Source organism: Silurus aristotelis (genome assembly GCF_946808225.1).
Source record: "Silurus aristotelis genome assembly, chromosome: 21".
Lineage (NCBI taxonomy): Eukaryota > Metazoa > Chordata > Actinopteri > Siluriformes > Siluridae > Silurus > Silurus aristotelis.
Window position 1 is genome coordinate 253,830 of NC_139594.1, and position 19,220 is coordinate 273,049.

General features: G+C 41.5%; 3 protein-coding genes across 3 annotated transcripts in view; 1 reads left to right on the plus strand and 2 right to left on the minus strand.

Moving 5' to 3' along the window:
• LOC310716609 (junction plakoglobin-like) overlaps positions 1-7,063 on the minus strand; it is a 14,785-nt gene extending 7,722 nt beyond the window's left edge. Inside the window, exons 1-10 of the mRNA XM_083523893.1 lie at positions 6,936-7,063; positions 5,550-5,796; positions 5,233-5,379; positions 4,904-5,145; positions 4,535-4,773; positions 3,953-4,154; positions 2,944-3,088; positions 2,751-2,854; positions 2,211-2,588; positions 1,167-1,487 (exon numbers count right to left, since the gene is read on the minus strand). Of these exons, the coding sequence (XP_083380019.1) occupies positions 1,167-1,487; positions 2,211-2,588; positions 2,751-2,854; positions 2,944-3,088; positions 3,953-4,154; positions 4,535-4,773; positions 4,904-5,145; positions 5,233-5,379; positions 5,550-5,562 (1,791 nt within the window). The 5' untranslated portion in view covers positions 5,563-5,796; positions 6,936-7,063. The remainder of the gene's footprint in view (positions 1-1,166; positions 1,488-2,210; positions 2,589-2,750; positions 2,855-2,943; positions 3,089-3,952; positions 4,155-4,534; positions 4,774-4,903; positions 5,146-5,232; positions 5,380-5,549; positions 5,797-6,935) is intronic.
• LOC310716793 (uncharacterized protein) overlaps positions 1-16,118 on the plus strand; it is a 116,634-nt gene extending 100,516 nt beyond the window's left edge. Inside the window, exon 2 of the mRNA XM_083524232.1 lies at positions 15,791-16,118. The gene's annotated coding sequence lies outside the window, so the exon portion shown is untranslated. The remainder of the gene's footprint in view (positions 1-15,790) is intronic.
• Positions 7,744-9,689, minus strand: eif1 (eukaryotic translation initiation factor 1). The gene is made up of 4 exons (XM_083524694.1): positions 9,473-9,689; positions 8,414-8,577; positions 8,163-8,264; positions 7,744-8,026 (listed from the first exon to the last, which is right to left on the minus strand). Exons 1-4 carry the CDS (start codon positions 9,501-9,503, stop codon positions 7,982-7,984), a joined length of 342 nt encoding a protein of 113 aa, XP_083380820.1. The 5' UTR covers positions 9,504-9,689; the 3' UTR covers positions 7,744-7,981.
• Positions 16,119-19,220: the final 3,102 nt, after the last annotated feature.

The following is a 19,220-nucleotide window of genomic DNA, read 5'->3' on the forward strand; positions in this document are numbered from 1 at the left end:
CCCCCCAAAGCCATTAACGCTTAGTGTTTATTTAGAATTTCTTATTTGTACTTTTTTCTTTTTAAAACACATTAATCTCAAATTGGGAGATCAGTTATGTGCCTCAAACCCATCTATGTAGTCATCTCTTACAGACACAGGCGTTCCCTTCCACAAAACAGATCTCAAACAGTGGTGGTAGGTGGGCTCTGGAATTGCCAGTCTGCTGTAAGCAAAGCTGACTTTATCACAGCCTTGGCTTCCCATTAGACCTTCGACTTTCTGGCACTTACTGAGACCTGGATATCCCCACAAAACACTGCTACACCAGCTGCTCTGTCTTCTGCCTATGCTTTCTCTCACTCACCAAGAGAAACCGGTAGAGGTGGTGGTACAGGTCTACTTTTATCACGGAGATGGTGTTTCACACCTCTCCCTTTGTCTCATTTAACCATGTCTTCTTTTGAATTCCATGCAGTTTCAGTTCCCTCTCCAATCCACCTTTTCATTATTGTCATCTACCGCCCTCCTGGTCCCCTTGGAGACTTCCTAGAAGAGATGGACACACTCCTCTGTACTTTCCTCTCTGACAGCACCCCTCTGACAGTCCTTGGTGACTTCAACCTCCCATCCGACAAACTTCAGTCATCTTGCCTCTTGCCCTTTCTGAATACCTTCTCCTTGACATTTAACTGCTGCCCTCCAACACACAAGGGAGGAAATGTCCTGGACCTGGTTTTCACCCGCCCTACTCCAGCTACAGACATTACTGTCACTCCACTTCCAATCTCTGATCATCACCTGGTTTCCTTTTTTATCACTCTTTCTATTCAACCTAAAAATAATTTACATGTCTCTCTTATGGACCTTATGGCAAAAATGGACCAGCACCATCATACCTCAGTGACCTCATCACATCTCGCACTGCACCACGCTGTCTGAGATCCTCCAGCACTGCTCCACTGGTACCACCTTCTCTCAGAATGAGAGGTAAGTACACTTCAAGGCTCTTTTCTGTTCTGGCACCGAGGTGGTGGAATGAACTTCCCCTAGATGTCCGTACAGCAGAGTCCCTGACTATCTTCAAGTAACGACTGAAGACCTTCATCTTCCTGAAATACTTAAATTAGCACTTTCCAAGTTTGTAGAATTCAAGAGTTATATTTATATTAAGTTTGTAATCTTGTGTACAGTGTAGATTTATTCATTACTGGAGACTCAAAGCACTTTTGTATGTCGCTCTGGATAAGTGCATCTGCTAAATGCCACAAATGTAAATGTAAATGTCTCTCTGGCACAAGCTGGCATGTGTGGATCCGCCGCCAAACCTGTTGGCAAACATCCAGGCCCTGCTCATGGACTTTTTCTGGGATGGTCTGCACTGGATTCCGCAGAATGTCCTCCATCTGCCCAAGGAGGAAGGGGGGCAAGGGCTGGTTCAGCTGGCCAGCCAAACTGCAGCCTTTCGCCTCCAGTTCATTCAGAGAATCCTTATCGGGCCCAGGAACCTGGTTTGGAGAACAGCAGGCGGTGAACTTTTGCACATGGTGGAAGGACTGGGACTGGACAGAACTTTGTTTTTAATAGACACACACACATTGGATATCTCTGGATTACCAGTCTTTTAACGTAGACTTTCCCCTCTAAAAAAGGCACTTAAAAAAAAAAAGAAAAAAAAAAAAGATTAAAATCTGTGGAACACTACACTGGCTGCTGGAGGAGCGCCTGGTCTACAGGAGTCGTCTGGACATCTCCAGTGCGATTACCCCACACTGTCCAGAGCTTTGATTTCCTCGAAGATCTCCATCTGAAGGAATACAGATTCGGTAAAATCAGATCGACAGAGGAGGAACCCTTTCCCCAGCTGGACATCGCTCCTGACCTCGACAGGTGTGTTGAGTAAAAAAGGTATCGGTGATCAGTGTATCAGTGTCTCTTTCTTCTCTTCAGATCTGCCTGATTCATCATGCTGTCCTGCCTCTGGATGGAGTTCTCTTTATTTGGAGAGACTCTGTACAGCTGGAGATGGTTCCACACCAAATTCATAAAGATCCATGAAGTTACTGAGCAGATTATAAGGAAAAGATTTCTACATTCCGACTTTATAACCTCTTTATCTCTGTAAAGCTGCTTTGGGAAAATGTGTACAGTTAAAAAACACTGAAATAAAACTTCAATAAAATACAAACTGAACTGAACTGAATTAAATTGATCTCCTTTCACACATGTACCTTGACGACAGGCCAGTAATGCGGCTGTCCCAGGAGCTTAACGATGACGGGGATGCCGTAGTGGACTCGCACTTCGTTCTGCGCGGTCTGGGCAAGCGGCTGGCGGCTGGTGAGGTGGCGTAGGGCGCATACGGCCGGCTCAGCCACATCCTGATTCACCGCAGCACATACAGACAGCTCGGCTTCGTCCTGATTCACCGTGGTTCGCAGAAGAGCATTAATAAGTGCCTCCACACCACCATGCTGCACCACCAACGACTTATTCCGTGCGTTATTACACGTCAGATTTGAAAGGATTCCTGTAGCACATGTCAGGATGTTAACATCATCCGAACCAAGCTGAGTCACCAGGACGTGGAGAAGAGAATCCAGATTTTCCTGAAGACAGACAGGAATGAACATCATCAGTGTCAGTCAATGAAATCAACCGAGCTATGGTTGTGAACTGACACACACACACACACACACACACACACACACACACGTGTGCACAAATATAAATAAATTAAATGTAATTATGATATTAATACAGCGACCCACCTGTTTGGTGGCAGCATCACTCAGGTTCCTCAGAGTCCAGAGACAGTTCTGAATGAGACGAGCACTGAAACCAGTCAGGTGCAGAGAAAGAGCCTGCATGCCTCCTGCAGGAACAAAAGTGTGGAGTGAGAACAAAGGTCAGCTTCTTCTGGAGAATGGACAGAAAGGGAAGAAAGAAGAAGAAAGCACATACCTGCATTAACAATGGCAGGTTTGTTGCTGGGACACACTGACAGCACCTTCAGCACTCTGCTGGTTGTCCACAACAACTTCTCATAGTTATAGTTCCTCATGATGGACACTAAACTTTCAGGACCTCCACTCGCCAAAATTATAAGCTACACACACACACACACACACACACACACACACACAGACACACACACAGACACACACACAGACACACACACAGACACACACACAGAGGAAAAGAATCACTGACTATAATAGGTAGAAACCTGAAAGTTTAAGGTGATGAGAACTGACCATCAGCATTAATGGGTTCAGGGTTACACCATCATCTGGATGTGTTTGTTCTAGCGTTATCCATCTCTGATGATCTTGTTTATCTTCTCTGATTAGTAGAGAAAAGGAAGGTCACCAAAGAAGCACCTGACCCTCTTGTCAAAGCTCTGTGTGAAAAGTTAATCTGTTCAATGTTTTTATAATTCTCTTGTCCCTTCTTTATTTGATGGACAGAAAGCTAGTTAGATTCCAAAGACTTCTAAAACCCGAATGTGTAAAAGGCAGTGGAGGGCCGTCGGGGTCTGCAAGTTCGTCTGCAAGTTCTTCTGCAAGTCTACTGACTTATATTAATTTTTTTTATTTCATGAAAATACATTAAATTAGTCGCAATAAACTATTCTCTTCATTTCATAGAATTTCTTTTGGTCGCTGCTTAGAGAAGTGTATTTTTATATTTAAGTGTTTATCCATCATGCACAAAGATCGATTCCTTATCTGTTCTACTGATCTTCTCTAGAACACTGACGCTTCCTATAGACCTGGAGTCAGGTAGAACATCACTGAAGGTCTTAAAGGGACACAAGTAGAGGAATGATGTTTCTGATTGTTTCTGATGCAAGTGGACGGAGTACACCATTAATAAACACACGTTTCAGGCAGCTGCAATCACAAACCAGCTTCCAACAGAGAAGACATAACAAAAATAAACAGACACACACACACACACACACACACACCTTACTCTCCTGGTTGGCATAGGAGAGGATCTGCAGGCAGTCGGTGGTGATGGCGAGGAACTTTGGGTTTGTGTGTTTAAGCAGAGGAACAATCTTCTGCAGACCTTCACACATTTGCACTGCCATTTTGGAGCCATCTTGGTGGAGCAGGAGGTTATGGAGTGTAGTGATGGAGTAAAATAACACTGCTTCCACTGGAGAACTGAGACAGATAAAAAGAATGAAAGCTGATAGGAGAGTAGAGAAGAATCTACTCAGGAGAAGGCAGAGGTACAGCTATAGTCTGGTCCAATACCATAAGATCCATTCTCCAACCAGGCTTCTGTTTCCTGTTTATCTAAAGATCTAAACTAAAGCTAGAGAAAAAAAGATTCTTTTCATTGCTGATGTTTATTATTAATGTTTACACTTACACTATTTATTCATATCTCCAGTAACTAACACAGGAGTAGGTTCCTGTAGCTTTTGTTTGTCAGAAAATAGCATGCTTGTGCCTGAAGTGGAACAGAAAGGTACCTGAACAGTACCTAGAACTAGAACCATGAGCTGCATCTGTGCTTGTTAAGAACATCAGCATTTTACCTGAGCATGTGGATGAGAGCGGGAATTCCTCCAGCTGTGAAGATGGCGTCCAGGCCCTGGTGGTGGTGTGATAGGCAGTGCAGGATGCTTGCCATGCAGCGAATCGTTTCCATGTCACTCGAGCTCTGCATCGCCTGCAGCACTGCTGACATCATTACCGCTGACTGCATCATCACATGGCGAGACGCGTCATTACGGACCAGGCGGCTCACGATCAGAGCTGCCTTCCTCACCACCACCTGAGTACAGGACCATTTGTGCTGCTTAGCAAGTTTTATTCTTAAATTCTTAACTAAGTTTCTTCGTTTTTAATTTTTATTTTTTTGGAAAAGCGAGTAGTAGATTAGCACAAAGCTGATTAGTGTATACCTGGTCATCGTCCGTCAGCAGTTTGATGAGCTCGGGCACAGCTCGTTTGGCGAGCTCAGCATCATCCTGGTAGTTGATCAGGTGAACAATGGCGTTGTTCAAGAGGTGAGAGGGTTCAGTCAGACGCTGAACATTAGACTGCGAGTCACTCCTTGCTAATGTCTCACGCTCTGCTGATGTCTCAGGAAACATGGCCCCTCGGACACGCTGAGTTCGGGTCAGAACCAGCTGCGTATCAAAGTCTGAGGAAATTAGTAGCACCTGAGTGTTCAGTCAAACTTATTAATACATATCAATGACTGTTAGCACAGAGAGCTAATCTGTGGTACCTGCACTACAGTCCTCCACAGTAAAGGTTTTGGAACTGAGCTCTGATTGGTCCTCATCATTTACGGTTGTGGCTCCTGATTGGATGCCAGAGTCCGCTGCATAATACGTCTTCTGCCATTCAGCTACCTTTACCTCCACTTCACTTACTACACACACACACACACACACACACACACACATATATATATATATATATATACATACATACATACACATATACACGTCACAGCTAATTATAAATAAACAGTTAATTATCAATCACAGAAATAACAAAAGTGATCGATCTCTCTGAAATGAGGCTGCTGTACAAACATACTCTGCATAGACATGTTGATCTGTCCTCCTGTTCCTCTGTCCTCCTGTTCTGCTGTCCTCCAGTTATGCCGTTGACCTTTTATGCGTCCTACTGTTACACCATCCTAATGTTACACGGTTCTCCTGTTACACGGTTCTCCTGTTACATGGTTCTCCTGTTAACACAAGTTATGGTGCAAGGCAAACCTCAATTCAGTGTAACCCTCATTACAGTGTAAACCTTATTACAGTGTGACCCTAATTATGGTCTAACCCTCATTACAATATACAGTGAGGAAAATAAGTATTTGAACACCCTGCTATTTTGCAAGTTCTCCCACTTAGAAATCATGGAGGGTCTGAAATTGTCAGCTGCAAATAAGTATTGACAGTCATGTTTAGCTTCTTCCATTTTCTAATGATTGCTCCAACAGTGGACCTTTTTTCACCAAGCTGCTTGGCAATTTCCCCGTAGCCCTTTCCAGCCTTGTGGAGGTGTACAATTTTGTCTCTAGTGTCTTTGGACAGCTCTTTGGTCTTGGCCATGTTATAGTTGGATTCTTACTGATTGTATGGGGTGGACAGGTGTCTTTATGCAGCTAACGACCTCAAACAGGTGCATCTAATTTAGGATAATAAATGTAGTGGAGGTGGACATTTTAAAGGCAGACTAACAGGTCTTTGAGGGTCAGAATTCTAGCTGATAGACAGGTGTTCAAATACTTATTTGCAGCTGTATCATACAAATAAATAGTTTAAAAATCATATATTGTGATTTCTAGATTTTTTTTTAGATTATGTCTCTCACAGTGGACATGCAGCTACGATGACAATTACAGACCCCTCCATGATTTCTAAGTGAGAGAACTTGCAAAATAGCAGCGTGTTCAAATACTTATTTTCCTCACTGTAACCCTCATTACAATATAACCGTCATTACAGTGTAACCCTCAGTACAATATAACACTCTTTACATTATAACTATATAATACTTTCATCTATAAACCATCTGTAATAATAATGTATTTTATTCAACTGCATTTAAAAACCAATAATAGTGTGTGTAGAGCAGTGGTGTGTGTGTGTGTGTGTGTGTGTGTGTGTGTGAGAGAGAGAGAGAGAGAGAGAGGAACGGTAACAGACTCAACACTGCGGCAGAAAGAAGCGGATTTTAGTTGCATTGTATAAATAGATTTCACGATGATGATGATGGTGTTTGTGATTATTACGATGACGGTGGTGGTGTTTGTGATGATGGAGCTGTTAATGGTGGTGGTGTTTGTGATATGGAGCGAATTCACAGCGCGTGAACATCTCACCCATCACGCGGCACTGAACACCGACATTTACAGCGCGCGCACATCAAAGCCGAGATGAAGGAATAAACGAGGAAGCGGTTTTTCTTTACCTCCGCCGTGCGCGCGCTCCCGCTGCTTTCTCCCTGCTCACTAATCACCACCAGAGCAGATACACACACACACACACACACACACACCCGCATTCACACTAACGACCGACTTCTCGCTCACACACACACACACAAGCTGGCAGACGTGGGCGTGGCCTATGCTCCAAACCAATCAGAAGCGGTCGTGTTTACTCTCTACTGCGGTATTATGGAGCTCTTGGACCAGAGCCAGTTGTCATGGCGACCAGGTAAGTTTCGGAGAAGTTTTAAACCCTCCGATATGGTTTCCATACTCCTTTCCTGTACATTGCATTCCTTTTTAGCATTTTATAATTGATGTTTATCTGATCAGTATAAAACATAAGGGTGTAGTTCATGCAGTAACATTCCATATGGAGGTAAAGGGTTTGCACATGGGCCTGATTTAAAAACAGCGACATCCATCTGTAGAACCTCCTGATGGCATCTCAGGAATACTACGTCATGAGGTTGATCGCCATTGCAAACACTGATTGCTGCCCTCAGGCAATAAGAAAAGGAACACAGACCCGTTAATTCCCAGCGTCCTCCTGTAATACAGCTGTGCTGGGGCGCTGAGCACTGCCCCCTAAAGGACAACTACAGTATAACATTCACAAACCAGACCAATGAGAAACTGCTGCAGAAAAAAACATCTGGAGACAAAACCCTCTTAGCTGTTCTTGTGTAGATTATATAAAAATCACAATATAATGGTCATACAATCACACAGCAGAGAGATGGAGCAACTCTTATGATGAGATCATGAGAGAGAAAGACACTGCACTGATTATGTTGCATCTGAGGAGTTTATTGAAACATGTACAAAACAAGAATGAAACGCACACGATTAACTAAAAAGGAACGGGAAATCAGCTAGGTGTTAGCCATTTTAGCTGTGAGGAAGCTGTGTTTGAGCAACATCTCCAATCAGGAGTTAGAATCATCTCCATTATACATTTAAAGGGGGAGGGGCATTAATTGGCAGAGGGAGGAGATTGTAAGGGGGAGGGGGTAAAAAGAAGCTCCTAGAATCCGTGGACTTTGAGCTGCTCCTCTTTGGCCAGTTCAATCTATGTAGAGAACACACACACACACACACACACACACACACACACACACACACACACACACACACACACACGTCACTTCAGTATACAACACTAACAATGATATTGGTATTTGAACTCAATGTATAGATGAACACACCTCTGTGAGAAACTGGCAGATGTTTTTGCGCTGGTCTCCCTGCAGCTGGATCACTTCACCATACTCGGGGTGTTCAATCACTGTCCCATTGCATGCAAATTTCTGCAACACAAACACACCATAATAAAGCAAGTAAACCGCAGATGGAGCGCTCATTTTCCTCCCGCACATCGTGATCTGTACGCTGGACTGAGAACACTGGTGTTTACACATTTTTTATACCTATGGGCACAACAGACTGAGGTTCTGACCTTTTTGAAGGCTTTGACTAGCTTCTTCTTATCATAGTCGTCGGCAATGCCCTGCACCGTGGTCAGAGTCTTCCTGCCGTTCCTCTGTTGGATTCTTATGTGGATGTAGTCCTCAGTCCCTGCTGGGAGCCGATCATCACCCTTAGTTGCATCAGCAAAGGGGTCTGGAACAAACACACGGTATAAACAGTTCCTGTATGCATCAGTTGCGCAATTATCTAAATATAACCAGACCGAGTCTAATCCCAATCCGCTCAGAGGTCCGATCCAGGCGCGTGAATACCGAACAGGTTTGAGACGCGGCCAAGTCACGCATTATCCCGAGAACACGACGGGAACCCTAAACCGAATTTTAGAAAGTAAACAGACCCAATACACGATACCGAGGAGAAAGGCCGTGTTTTCAACAGCCGTATCGCAAACCCCCTCCCACCGCGATATGATTGGTTACCACAGATAAAGCCATGACCCCATTGGCCAAGCGCTAATAAAACTATCATCCAATCACAGCACAGGGAAAAGGGACAACCGGAAAACGGGTGGGTAGCCCCTACCAGGAGCCCGTTTTTTCTCGACATTTAAACCGATGTGATTAATGAACTGGTTACGATTTACATAAAAAAAAGAAAAAAAGATAGTAGAAAAAAAAGAGACTTCAGCGCGCATTCAGAGTTCGCTTTTGTTAGCTGCATCCGCCATTTTCTATCCGCCCTTCCCCCACACCACTAGCCGCGAAGCTAATTTACCTCAGCGTCAGAACACAAAAAACAAAAAAAAACCCGGAAAACAATACGATTTCAGGTTTTTATTAAACAAATGGTCACATCAAACCGACGGCAATTTCATAAGATTACACACGCACATAAAAACAACTTGTTTTAAAACAATATAAAAAAAGAATTAAAGTATCCAGATAAACGATTAGTAATCGTGATCATGTGTATAAATGTCTTCTCACGTCTATATTTGATCAGATTATTGTGAGAAGAATGAAGGCTAATGCTAGCGCGGTGAGCTAATCCTGTCTCCCGTCGAGGAGAAAGAAAAGAGAAATCTTACCAAAAGTTTGGAGGTTCTGAATAGCGGACATACGACACGGTTCCTTTTCCTTTCGGATGATAACGAGAGGCTTGGCCCGGTGTTTGGATGCGGCTTTAATGCTGTCTGAAGGCGCTGGGAGCGGAGCTGCGGAGTGCGTGTTCACTCGGCTTAAGACTCTTCAGCAACTGGAACAAAATGGCGCTTCGTCCCTTCTTTATACACGGAGGAAAACAGCGCTTTGGCCCCGCCCACCGGGCCTCGATACTCTGACGTCACTGGGCTTGTTTCCGGCGCATAATTTCCCAAACATTCTTTACAAGTTCTCATGATGGGAAACGATGTAGATTTTATTTTATAAACTGGGAGGTAAAAAGATATAAATCAAACAACAAATTATTACAATAAACAAAATAATATTAATAACTGACCATTCACATTATTATGAAACATTAAACACACATACACACTCACACTCACACTCACACCGACACACACACACACCGACACACACACACACACACACACACACACACACACACACACAACGTGATTATAAGTCTAGAATAAAGGTTTCGGGTTTCTGTGAGATGTGTAGACGCAGAGCTCAGACTGCAGCAGAAGGAAACAAAACTGAAAGCTGAGCTGTTCTTGGCCTTTTTGCTGACAATACAAATTACAGTTCCATATTAAAAACAACACTAATAATATTTGTATATGCAAGAATGGGCTTCAATCAGTCAGAATGTGGCTGAGAATTGGATTGACAGCTTGCCAGGGTGAATTGCAGAGGTCTTGAAAAAGAAGGGCAAAATAAATATTGACTCTGCATAAACTTAATGTAATTGTCAATAAAACACTAAGCTAATAGGTTTGTGCGGTGGGCATGGCCTATGACGTCATAGATACTGGTGGGGTTTAACTCCCCTCACTGTGCCGGATGCTTTGACATTTCACACGACTATTTCTGAGCACGTTAGTTTTTTAGTCTATTTGGGGTAATTGTGGAGGCGTGGCTTTAGGCGACGTCATGTGATGTCACTATATTCCACACAGTGCAACTACCTATGCTGGGCTGCGTCTGTTGATATGTCACATGTCCTCTTACTGTATTTTTGTGACCCCGCACACTTTGTTGCCCCTACCCCCCTTCCCCCATTCAGTGTGGGGTTCTAGCATCTCCCATAATGCAACTCCCCCCACCAAGCTGTTCGGTTTGATGTATGGCATGCCTGGGGTCTGTGGGCTTTGCCCCGTCTCGTTAACTCTATTTGTGTCAGTCTATGTGAATCCTAGCTGTTTCCCCATTCATTTCTATGGGGTGATTATTTGCCCCCTACCCATTGTTCCTCGGGTTATAGAAGAATGCAGGGTTTATGGGCGCGATCTGCCGCCCACCCCGGACGAGTGTATATGTCGTATGAAGCAAAATTTTAATATGTAATACTAGGGAAAAAGATTTACTTGCCCCTTTAGAGGGGAGTAGAGTAGAATACAGTAGAGTAGAGTAGTGTAAATTATTTTACAGTAGAATAGAGTAGAGTAGAGTACAGTAGAGTACAGTAGTGTAAATTATAATTATTTTACAGTAGAGTAGAGTAGAGTAGAGTACAGTAGAGTACAGTAGTGTAAATTATAATTATTTTACAGTAGAATAGAGTAGAGTAGAGTACAGTAGAGTACAGTAGTGTAAATTATAATTATTTTACAGTAGAGTAGAGTAGAGTAGAGTAGAGTAGAGTACAGTAGTGTAAATTATAATTATTTTACAGTAGAGTAGAGTACAGTAGAGTACAGTAGAGTACAGTAGAGTACAGTAGTGTAAATTATAATTATTTTACAGTAGAGTAGAGTAGAGTACAGTAGAGTACAGTAGAGTAGAGTACAGTAGAGTAGAGTAATGTAAATTATTTTACAGTAGAATAGAGTAGAGTAGAGTACAGTAGAGTACAGTAGTGTAAATTATAATTATTTTACAGTAGAGTACAGTAGAGTACAGTAGAGTACAGTAGAGTACAGTAGAGTAGAGTAGTGTAAATTATTTTACAGTAGAATAGAGTAGAGTACAGTAGAGTACAGTAGAGTAGAGTAGTGTAAATTATTTTACAGTAGAATAGAGTAGAGTAGAGTACAGTAGAGTACAGTAGTGTAAATTATAATTATTTTACAGTAGAATAGAGTAGAGTACAGTAGAGTACAGTAGTGTAAATTATAATTATTTTACAGTAGAATAGAGTAGAGTACAGTAGAGTACAGTAGAGTAGAGTAGTGTAAATTATTTTACAGTAGAATAGAGTAGAGTACAGTAGAGTACAGTAGTGTAAATTATAATTATTTTACAGTAGAGTAGAGTAGAGTACAGTAGAGTACAGTAGTGTAAATTATAATTATTTTACAGTAGAATAGAGTAGAGTACAGTAGAGTACAGTAGTATAAATTATAATTATTTTACAGTAGAATAGAGTAGAGTACAGTAGAGTACAGTAGAGTACAGTAGAGTAGAGTAGTGTAAATTATTTTACAGTAGAATAGAGTAGAGTAGAGTACAGTAGAGTACCGTAGTGTAAATTATAATTATTTTACAGTAGAATAGAGTAAAGTACAGTAGAGTACAGTAGTGTAAATTATAATTATTTTACAGTAGAGTAGAGTAGAGTACAGTAGAGTACAGTAGTGTAAATTATAATTATTTTACAGTAGAATACAGTAGAGTATAGTAAAATACAGTATTGTACAGTAGAGTAGAATAAAGTACAGTACAGTACACAGTAGTGTTCACACACACACACACACACACACACACACACACACACACACACACATATATATAAACACACAGACACAGACACAGACACACACAGACACACACACACACACACACACACACACACACACACACACACACACACACAAACACACACATATATAAACAGTGTGTGTAGTACAGTGTAGTGTTCACACACACACACACACACACACACACACACACACACACACACACACACACACACACACACACACACACACATATATAAACACACAGACACACACACACTATAAAACGCACACCTTCACCTTCACTGTTGTTTTCTGTAAAGCTGCTTTGAGACAATGTCTGTTGTGAAAAGCGCTATACAAATAAACTTGACTTGACTTGACACATATATATATATATATATATATATATATATATATATATATACAGTGGTACCTTGACCTACGAGTGCATTAATGTACGAGTTTTCCGAGGTACGAGCGGTCACTTGGTTGATTTTTTTCTTTGTTACACGAGCAAAATTGAGGTAAGAGCTCGAGACGCCGCTGCAATATGGCGAAAAGAAGCCAGAAAGCGAAGATTGTGACGAAAATTAAGATACATAGTGTACAGTAGTGATAGAGGGAGTAGCAAAAAAAGTTTTCCCTCCGCCGCTTATCGCCATTACTACACCCCCTCCCCCCCACTCCGCCAGCGTCTTGGTTATCTCAAGTCGTCTCATCTCCAAGGTAAATACACTGTATAAAACCTTATTATATCTTTAGATACTCTTTCTATTATGTTTTTATACAAGATTTGTTATTTAGAAATGTATTCTCCCAATTTAATAACATGAATCATAAAAACGGGGTAATTTTGAGGGTTGGAACGGATTAATGCTATTTTAAATATTTTCAATATGGAAAACTGATTTGATGTGCGAGCAAATTGAGATACGAGCTCGTCCACGGAACCAATTAAACTCGTAGGTCAGGGTACCGGTGTATATATATATCAGGTTAGTTATATTTTAAGAGGCAAAAAGTTTACATTTACATTTACAGCATTTAGCAGAAGCCCTTATCCAGAGCGACGTACAAAAGTGCTTTAAATCTCTAGTAATGAATAAATCTACACTGTACACCAGATTACACACTTAATATAAATATAACTCTTGAATTCTACAAACTTGGAAAGTGCTAATTTAAGTGTTTCAGGAAAATGAAGGTCTTCAGTCATCGCTTGAAGATAGTCAGGGAGTCTGCTGTACGAACTTCTAGGGGAAGTTCATTCCACCACCTCGGTGCCAGAACAGAGAAGAGCCTTAAAGTGTACTAACCTCTCATTCTGAGAGAAGGTGGTACCAGTGGAGCAGTGCTGGAGGATCTCAGACAGCGTGGTGCAGTGCGAGATGTGATGAGGTCTCTGAGGTATGATGGCGCTGGTCCATTTTTTGCCTTGTAGGCAAGCATCAGTGTTTTGAATCTGATACGTGCAGCAACTGAAAGCCAGTGAAGGAGCAGCAGTGGGGTGGTGTGGGAGAACTTGGGCAGATTGACCTGCCCGCAGAGAGCTGCAGTAGTCCAGTCTTAAAATCACAAGAGTCTGAACAAGCACCTGGGCAGCCTGTGTGGAGAGAAATGATCGAATCCTTTGGATGTTGTAGAGAAGAAATCGACAGGAACGAGACACATTAGTGACATGTGGGAGGAAGGACAGTTGATTGTCCATAGTTACCCCGAGGTTACGAGCAGTGGCTGAAGGGGAAAGCAGAGAGTCATGAACTGTTATTAGGAGATCTTGACCTGGAGATGAATCACCTGGGATGACCAGCAGTTCTGTTTTGCTGGGGTTGAGTTTTAATTGGTGAGCACTCATCCATGAAGATATGTCTGTCAAGCAAGCCGAGATGGACAGGGAATAAAAGCACTGCACTCACATGCACACCATCAATAGGTAGTAATGATTTCATGAACTTTTTTGATAATAAAGTTGAAAACATCAGGCAAAAAAAACAGACGAATAAAATAAATCTAAACTATTTTACAAGTAACCCTGTAGACAGCAGTGTAATTATAACAGACAATCAATTACAAAGCTTCACTCCTATTCAAGAGAACGACTTCATTTCATTTATTTCCTCATCAAAATCATCAACCTGCATCTCCATCCCTCGCCTACAAGTTTCTTTAAACAGATCATTCCAGAGGGAATTGAACCTGTTTTAAAATAATAAACTCTTCCATTAGCACTGGTTTTGTACCAAAATCCTTCAAACTGCAGTATCCACCCCCTAATTAAGAAACCTGACCTTCACCCTGTCACCTGTCCAACTACAGTACAATATCAAACCTCCTCTTTATCTCCAAGATTCTAGAAAAGGTTGTAGCACAGCAGTTCTGCTCACATCTACTGAGGAAGAACATTTATGAAATGTATCAGTCAGGATTTCGGCCTCATCATAGCACAGAGACGGCGCTAGTTAAGGTGATAAATGACTGTTATTGGCCTCTGATCAGGGTTTTGTCTCTTTACTTGTTTTGCTCGACCTCAGTGCAGCTTTTCACACCATTGATTATAATCTCCCGCTTGCTGGACTGGAGAACGTTGTTGGAATAAAGGGAACATCTCTCTCCTGGCTCAGGTCTTATCTGACTGATTGCTATCAGTTTGTTGATGTAAATGGTGAGTTCTCCACACTCTCTGAGGTACAGTTTGGTGTTCCGCAAGGATCTGTCCTAGGCCCACTGCTTTTCTCTTTATACCTGCTGCCTCTGGGTGAAATTATACATAAACATGGGATTCGCTTCCATTGCTATGCTGATGATACACAGCTGTATATTTCAGCAAAGCCAGATGAGAGAGATCAGCTTAACAATGTTGAGGAGTGTGTAAAGGACATTAGACAGTGGATGCTTGATAACTTCCTTCTGCTCAATTCGGATAAAACGGAATTACTTTTACTAGAACCACATGCAGCTAGAAGTAAACTTTCTGATTCTGTAGCATCTCTGGGTGGTGTTTCTGTCTCAGCGTGTACAGCAGTCCAGACCTTGGTGTGATTATTGACTCGAGTCTTTCCTTTGAGGCTCACGTGAATAATATCACCAGGATCTCCTTCTTTCACCTTAGAAATATTGCTAAAATTAGAAATATGATGTCGTTACAGGATGCAGAAAAACTAGTAGATGTTTTTGTAACATCTAGATTAGACTACTGTAACGCTTTACTGTCTGGGTTTTGGAGTAAGTGCAGAAATAAGCTTCAGTTAGTTCAGAATGCAGCAGCAAGAGTCCTCACTAGATCTAGAAAATATGATCACATCAGCCCTGTTTTAATCATCTACACTGCTCCCAATTACATCTCACACTGATTATAAAATACTACTACTGACGTATAAAGCACTTAACGCTCTCACACCGCAGTATCCTCCTTCTCCTCCTTCAGCCAACAGTAGCCAAATTTCCACCGGTACCCTGTTGGTTAATGATACCTGTGGTGGTGACATACCAGTGGAAGCATGGAGATGTTTAGGAGAGATGCAGTGGAGTTTTTAACCAGATTGTTTAACAAGATTGTGGAAGGTGAGAAGATGCCTGAGGAATGGAGAAGGAGTGTGCTGGTACTGATCTTTAAGCATAAGGGAGATGTGCAGACCTGCAGTAACTACAGGGGAATAAAGTTGATCAGTCACACCATGAAGTTATGGGAAAGAGTAGTGGAAGCCAGGCTGAGAGAAGAGGTGACCATCTGTGAGCAGCAGTATGGTTTCATGCCGAGGAAGAGCACCACAGACGCAATATTTGCTTTGAGGATGTTGATGGAGAAGTATAGAGAAGATCAGAAGGAGCTGCATTGTGTATTTGTGGATTTAGAGAAAGCGTATGACAGGGTGGAGAGAGAGGAGTTGTGGTATTGTATGAGTGTTGATATTAAAATGGTCCTCACACTGGTTCTCTAAACACATTCCTGTTATCTCTTTAGTGTCTACAGGATCTTTACGATGTGAGTATGTGAGGTCTACAGGAAGTCTTTATCTGGACTCACACATCTCTGGTTATTATTGTCTTCTTACCCAATCAGGAACAGTTTTAGCTCAGGTTTTTTTCAGTGTGTATATATACTTGTCTGTTATCTGCATTAAATTAAAGAAAAACATATGCTGTGTGCTGTGTGATTCTTCTCTGATCAGAAAAGACACCACAGGCATCGTAGATCGTATGGAAAACCTCTCCAATATAGTTTTGTTTGGGCATGATAAAAATCTAACAGTTTTGGTGTCAGAAGTGAGATAATTACTGGCAAATTACGCCTTAAGGTAAGTTTTAGGACGCTTCCTTGTTTGCAGGGATTTTCCTATTTGCCAGCCAAAAGGGGCCGCATGTGTTTTTGTGTCTTGGTTATGCATTAATTGTTCATTTAATGATAACAATTTCCTCTGGTGGGATGAATTCGTTGTGACAACGTTCTTTTTACATTAGACGTAAGATTCAATTCTATTCATGTTTATTTGTATTGAGCTTTACACAGATAATGTGGTGATAAAATGAATAGTCAAGTCAAGTTTATTTCTATTGCACCTTTCACAACAGACATTGTCTGAAAGCAGCTTTACAGAATTTAACAGTTAAGGCGAAAAATGTGTATTTACCCCTAATGAGCAGCCATGAAGACTGGCAAGATTAGAAGACGTTTTTTTACGGTCTGTCTAATATAAGCAATATTGTCTGAAGTATCCAAAAGAATCCACGATAATTTTTATATGCCCAAAAAAAGTTTAAAAAAAAAGAAGTAAAAGAAAAAAAAAGAAAGTATAAAAAAAAAAGAAAGTTTTGTCTTTATAGTCTAGTCAAAATTTGTGATTTAATTACATCCAAACTCTGAGATCCCGATGATGACACATATCTCCAATATACCAGATATTGATCTAAAATACTTCAGAGTCAGCCTACTGAGGAAGACGAAGTATTGGGCTTCTAAACAATGCAAATCAGATTCTGATGGTATCATTAAAGATGTAGTTGGAAAAATTGCTCTGCCTAAACTAGCTTTAATAGTGTTGGTGAAACATTACCATGGGATGTCACACATTAGCATATAGCTAAAGTCATACAGGCTATAAACACATTATACTGTATTGCTGATGTAGCTAAAACAACCAAGCTAGTGTTAGATTCATGTTTGACTTGTGCCAAAACTAACGTACATCGACTTTCCAAAACCTACAGATAGATTTCACTCATATGCCACCTGTAGGAAATTTGAGGTACCTGTTGGTTATAGTTGACAGATTCAGTAAGTGGCCAGAAGCATTTGCATGCGTGACAGAGAATGCTAAAACAGTTGTCAAAATATTAACGAAAGAGATCATCTCTAGGTTTGGTATTCCTAGTGTGATTGAAAGTAATAATGGCACACATTTTTGCTTCTAAAGTAACACAACTTTTGGCTAAAAGTTTAGCAATTGATTGTAATTTGAATATTCCCTCTCACCCACAGTCAGCTGGAGTGGTAGAGAGAACAAACTGAACCATTAAGGAGCGTGTTACTAAAGCCTGCATTGAAACAGGCCGAAATTGGACTGTTGTTCTCCCGGCAGTACTCACAGAAATGAGAATGACCCCATCTTCAACTACTAAACTGTCACTTTTTGAACTTGTAATGGGCCGGCCTTTCCTGACCCCAGGGGCCACAGTGGCATTTCTTCCTTAGGTAACCTGGAAGTGATGGTGGACGACTACGTTTCTGCCCTGTTTGAAAAATGGAATTCTATCAGTGCTGATGTCTCACTAACTCTTCCTCTGCCCACAGATAAGCCAGCACACTATTTTGTGCCTAATCAGCAGGTCCTGATACGAAGCCTGAAGCCGACCAAGGTTGGTGAGCCGAAGTATCTGGGTCCAGCGACTGTTCTAGCTGTAACCAGAACTAGAGTTCTGACTGATTATTAGCTACAGTGAATTCACGCAAGCAGAATCAAAGTAGTTTAATCTGTGCACTAATTGTTCTGTTGGTCTAAGAAGCCTGTTACGTATACCTGATAATACTGCTTATAGACATATTGAACAAGCACCGAGAAACATGACATCTTGGAGAACCTGAAATAACTGCTTTTTAAATAAATAAGTTTTTTAAAAAAGATTAAGAATTTATTTACGAGTGTTAAACACTACTTTGTTTTAGTATTGATTCTTGTATTGATTGTTGGGATTGTACTTTGTATGTTGCCATGTTTGATGATGAGGATGGTAAGACAGGCCATAAAGTTTTCGATTGGAGTGGTAATGATGAAGGATTATATGCATGTTGGGACAAAATGATAACATAAGAAGAACATATGCGCTATTCTGTGTGCTGTGTGATTCTTCCCTGATTATAAAAGGCACCACCGGCCTAGATCACATGGGAAACACTGAGGAAGTCAGGTGTGCCAGAGAAGTATGTGAGGGTGGTGCAGGACATGTATGAGGACAGTGTGACAGCAGTGAAGTGTGCAGTAGAAACAACAGACTGGTTCAAGGTGGAGGTGGAACTGCATCCAGGATCGACTCTGAGCCCTTTCCTGTTTGCAGTGGTGATGGACAGGTTGACGGACGAGGTCAGACAGGAGTCTTTGTGGACTATGATGTTTTTGTGATTTGTGGTGAGAGTAGGGAGCAGGTGGAGAAGAGCCTGGAGAGGTGAAGGTACATGCTGGAGAGAAGGGGAATGAAAGTCAGCAGGAGTAAGACAGAGTACATGTGTGTGAATGAGAGGGAGGGCAGTGGAGGGGTGCGGTTGCAGAGGGAAGAGGTGGAGAAAGAAGAAGAAGAAGAACAGAGTACAGTAGAGTAGAATATAGAGTAGATTTGAGTAAAGCATAGTAAAGTATTAAAGAGTAGAGCAGAGTATTTTACAGTAGAATAGAATAGTCTAGTTCAAGTTCATTTCTATAGCACATTTCACACAGACATTGTCTTAAAGCAGCTTTAGAGAATTTCCGAATGAAGGTGAACAATATGTATTTATCCCTGA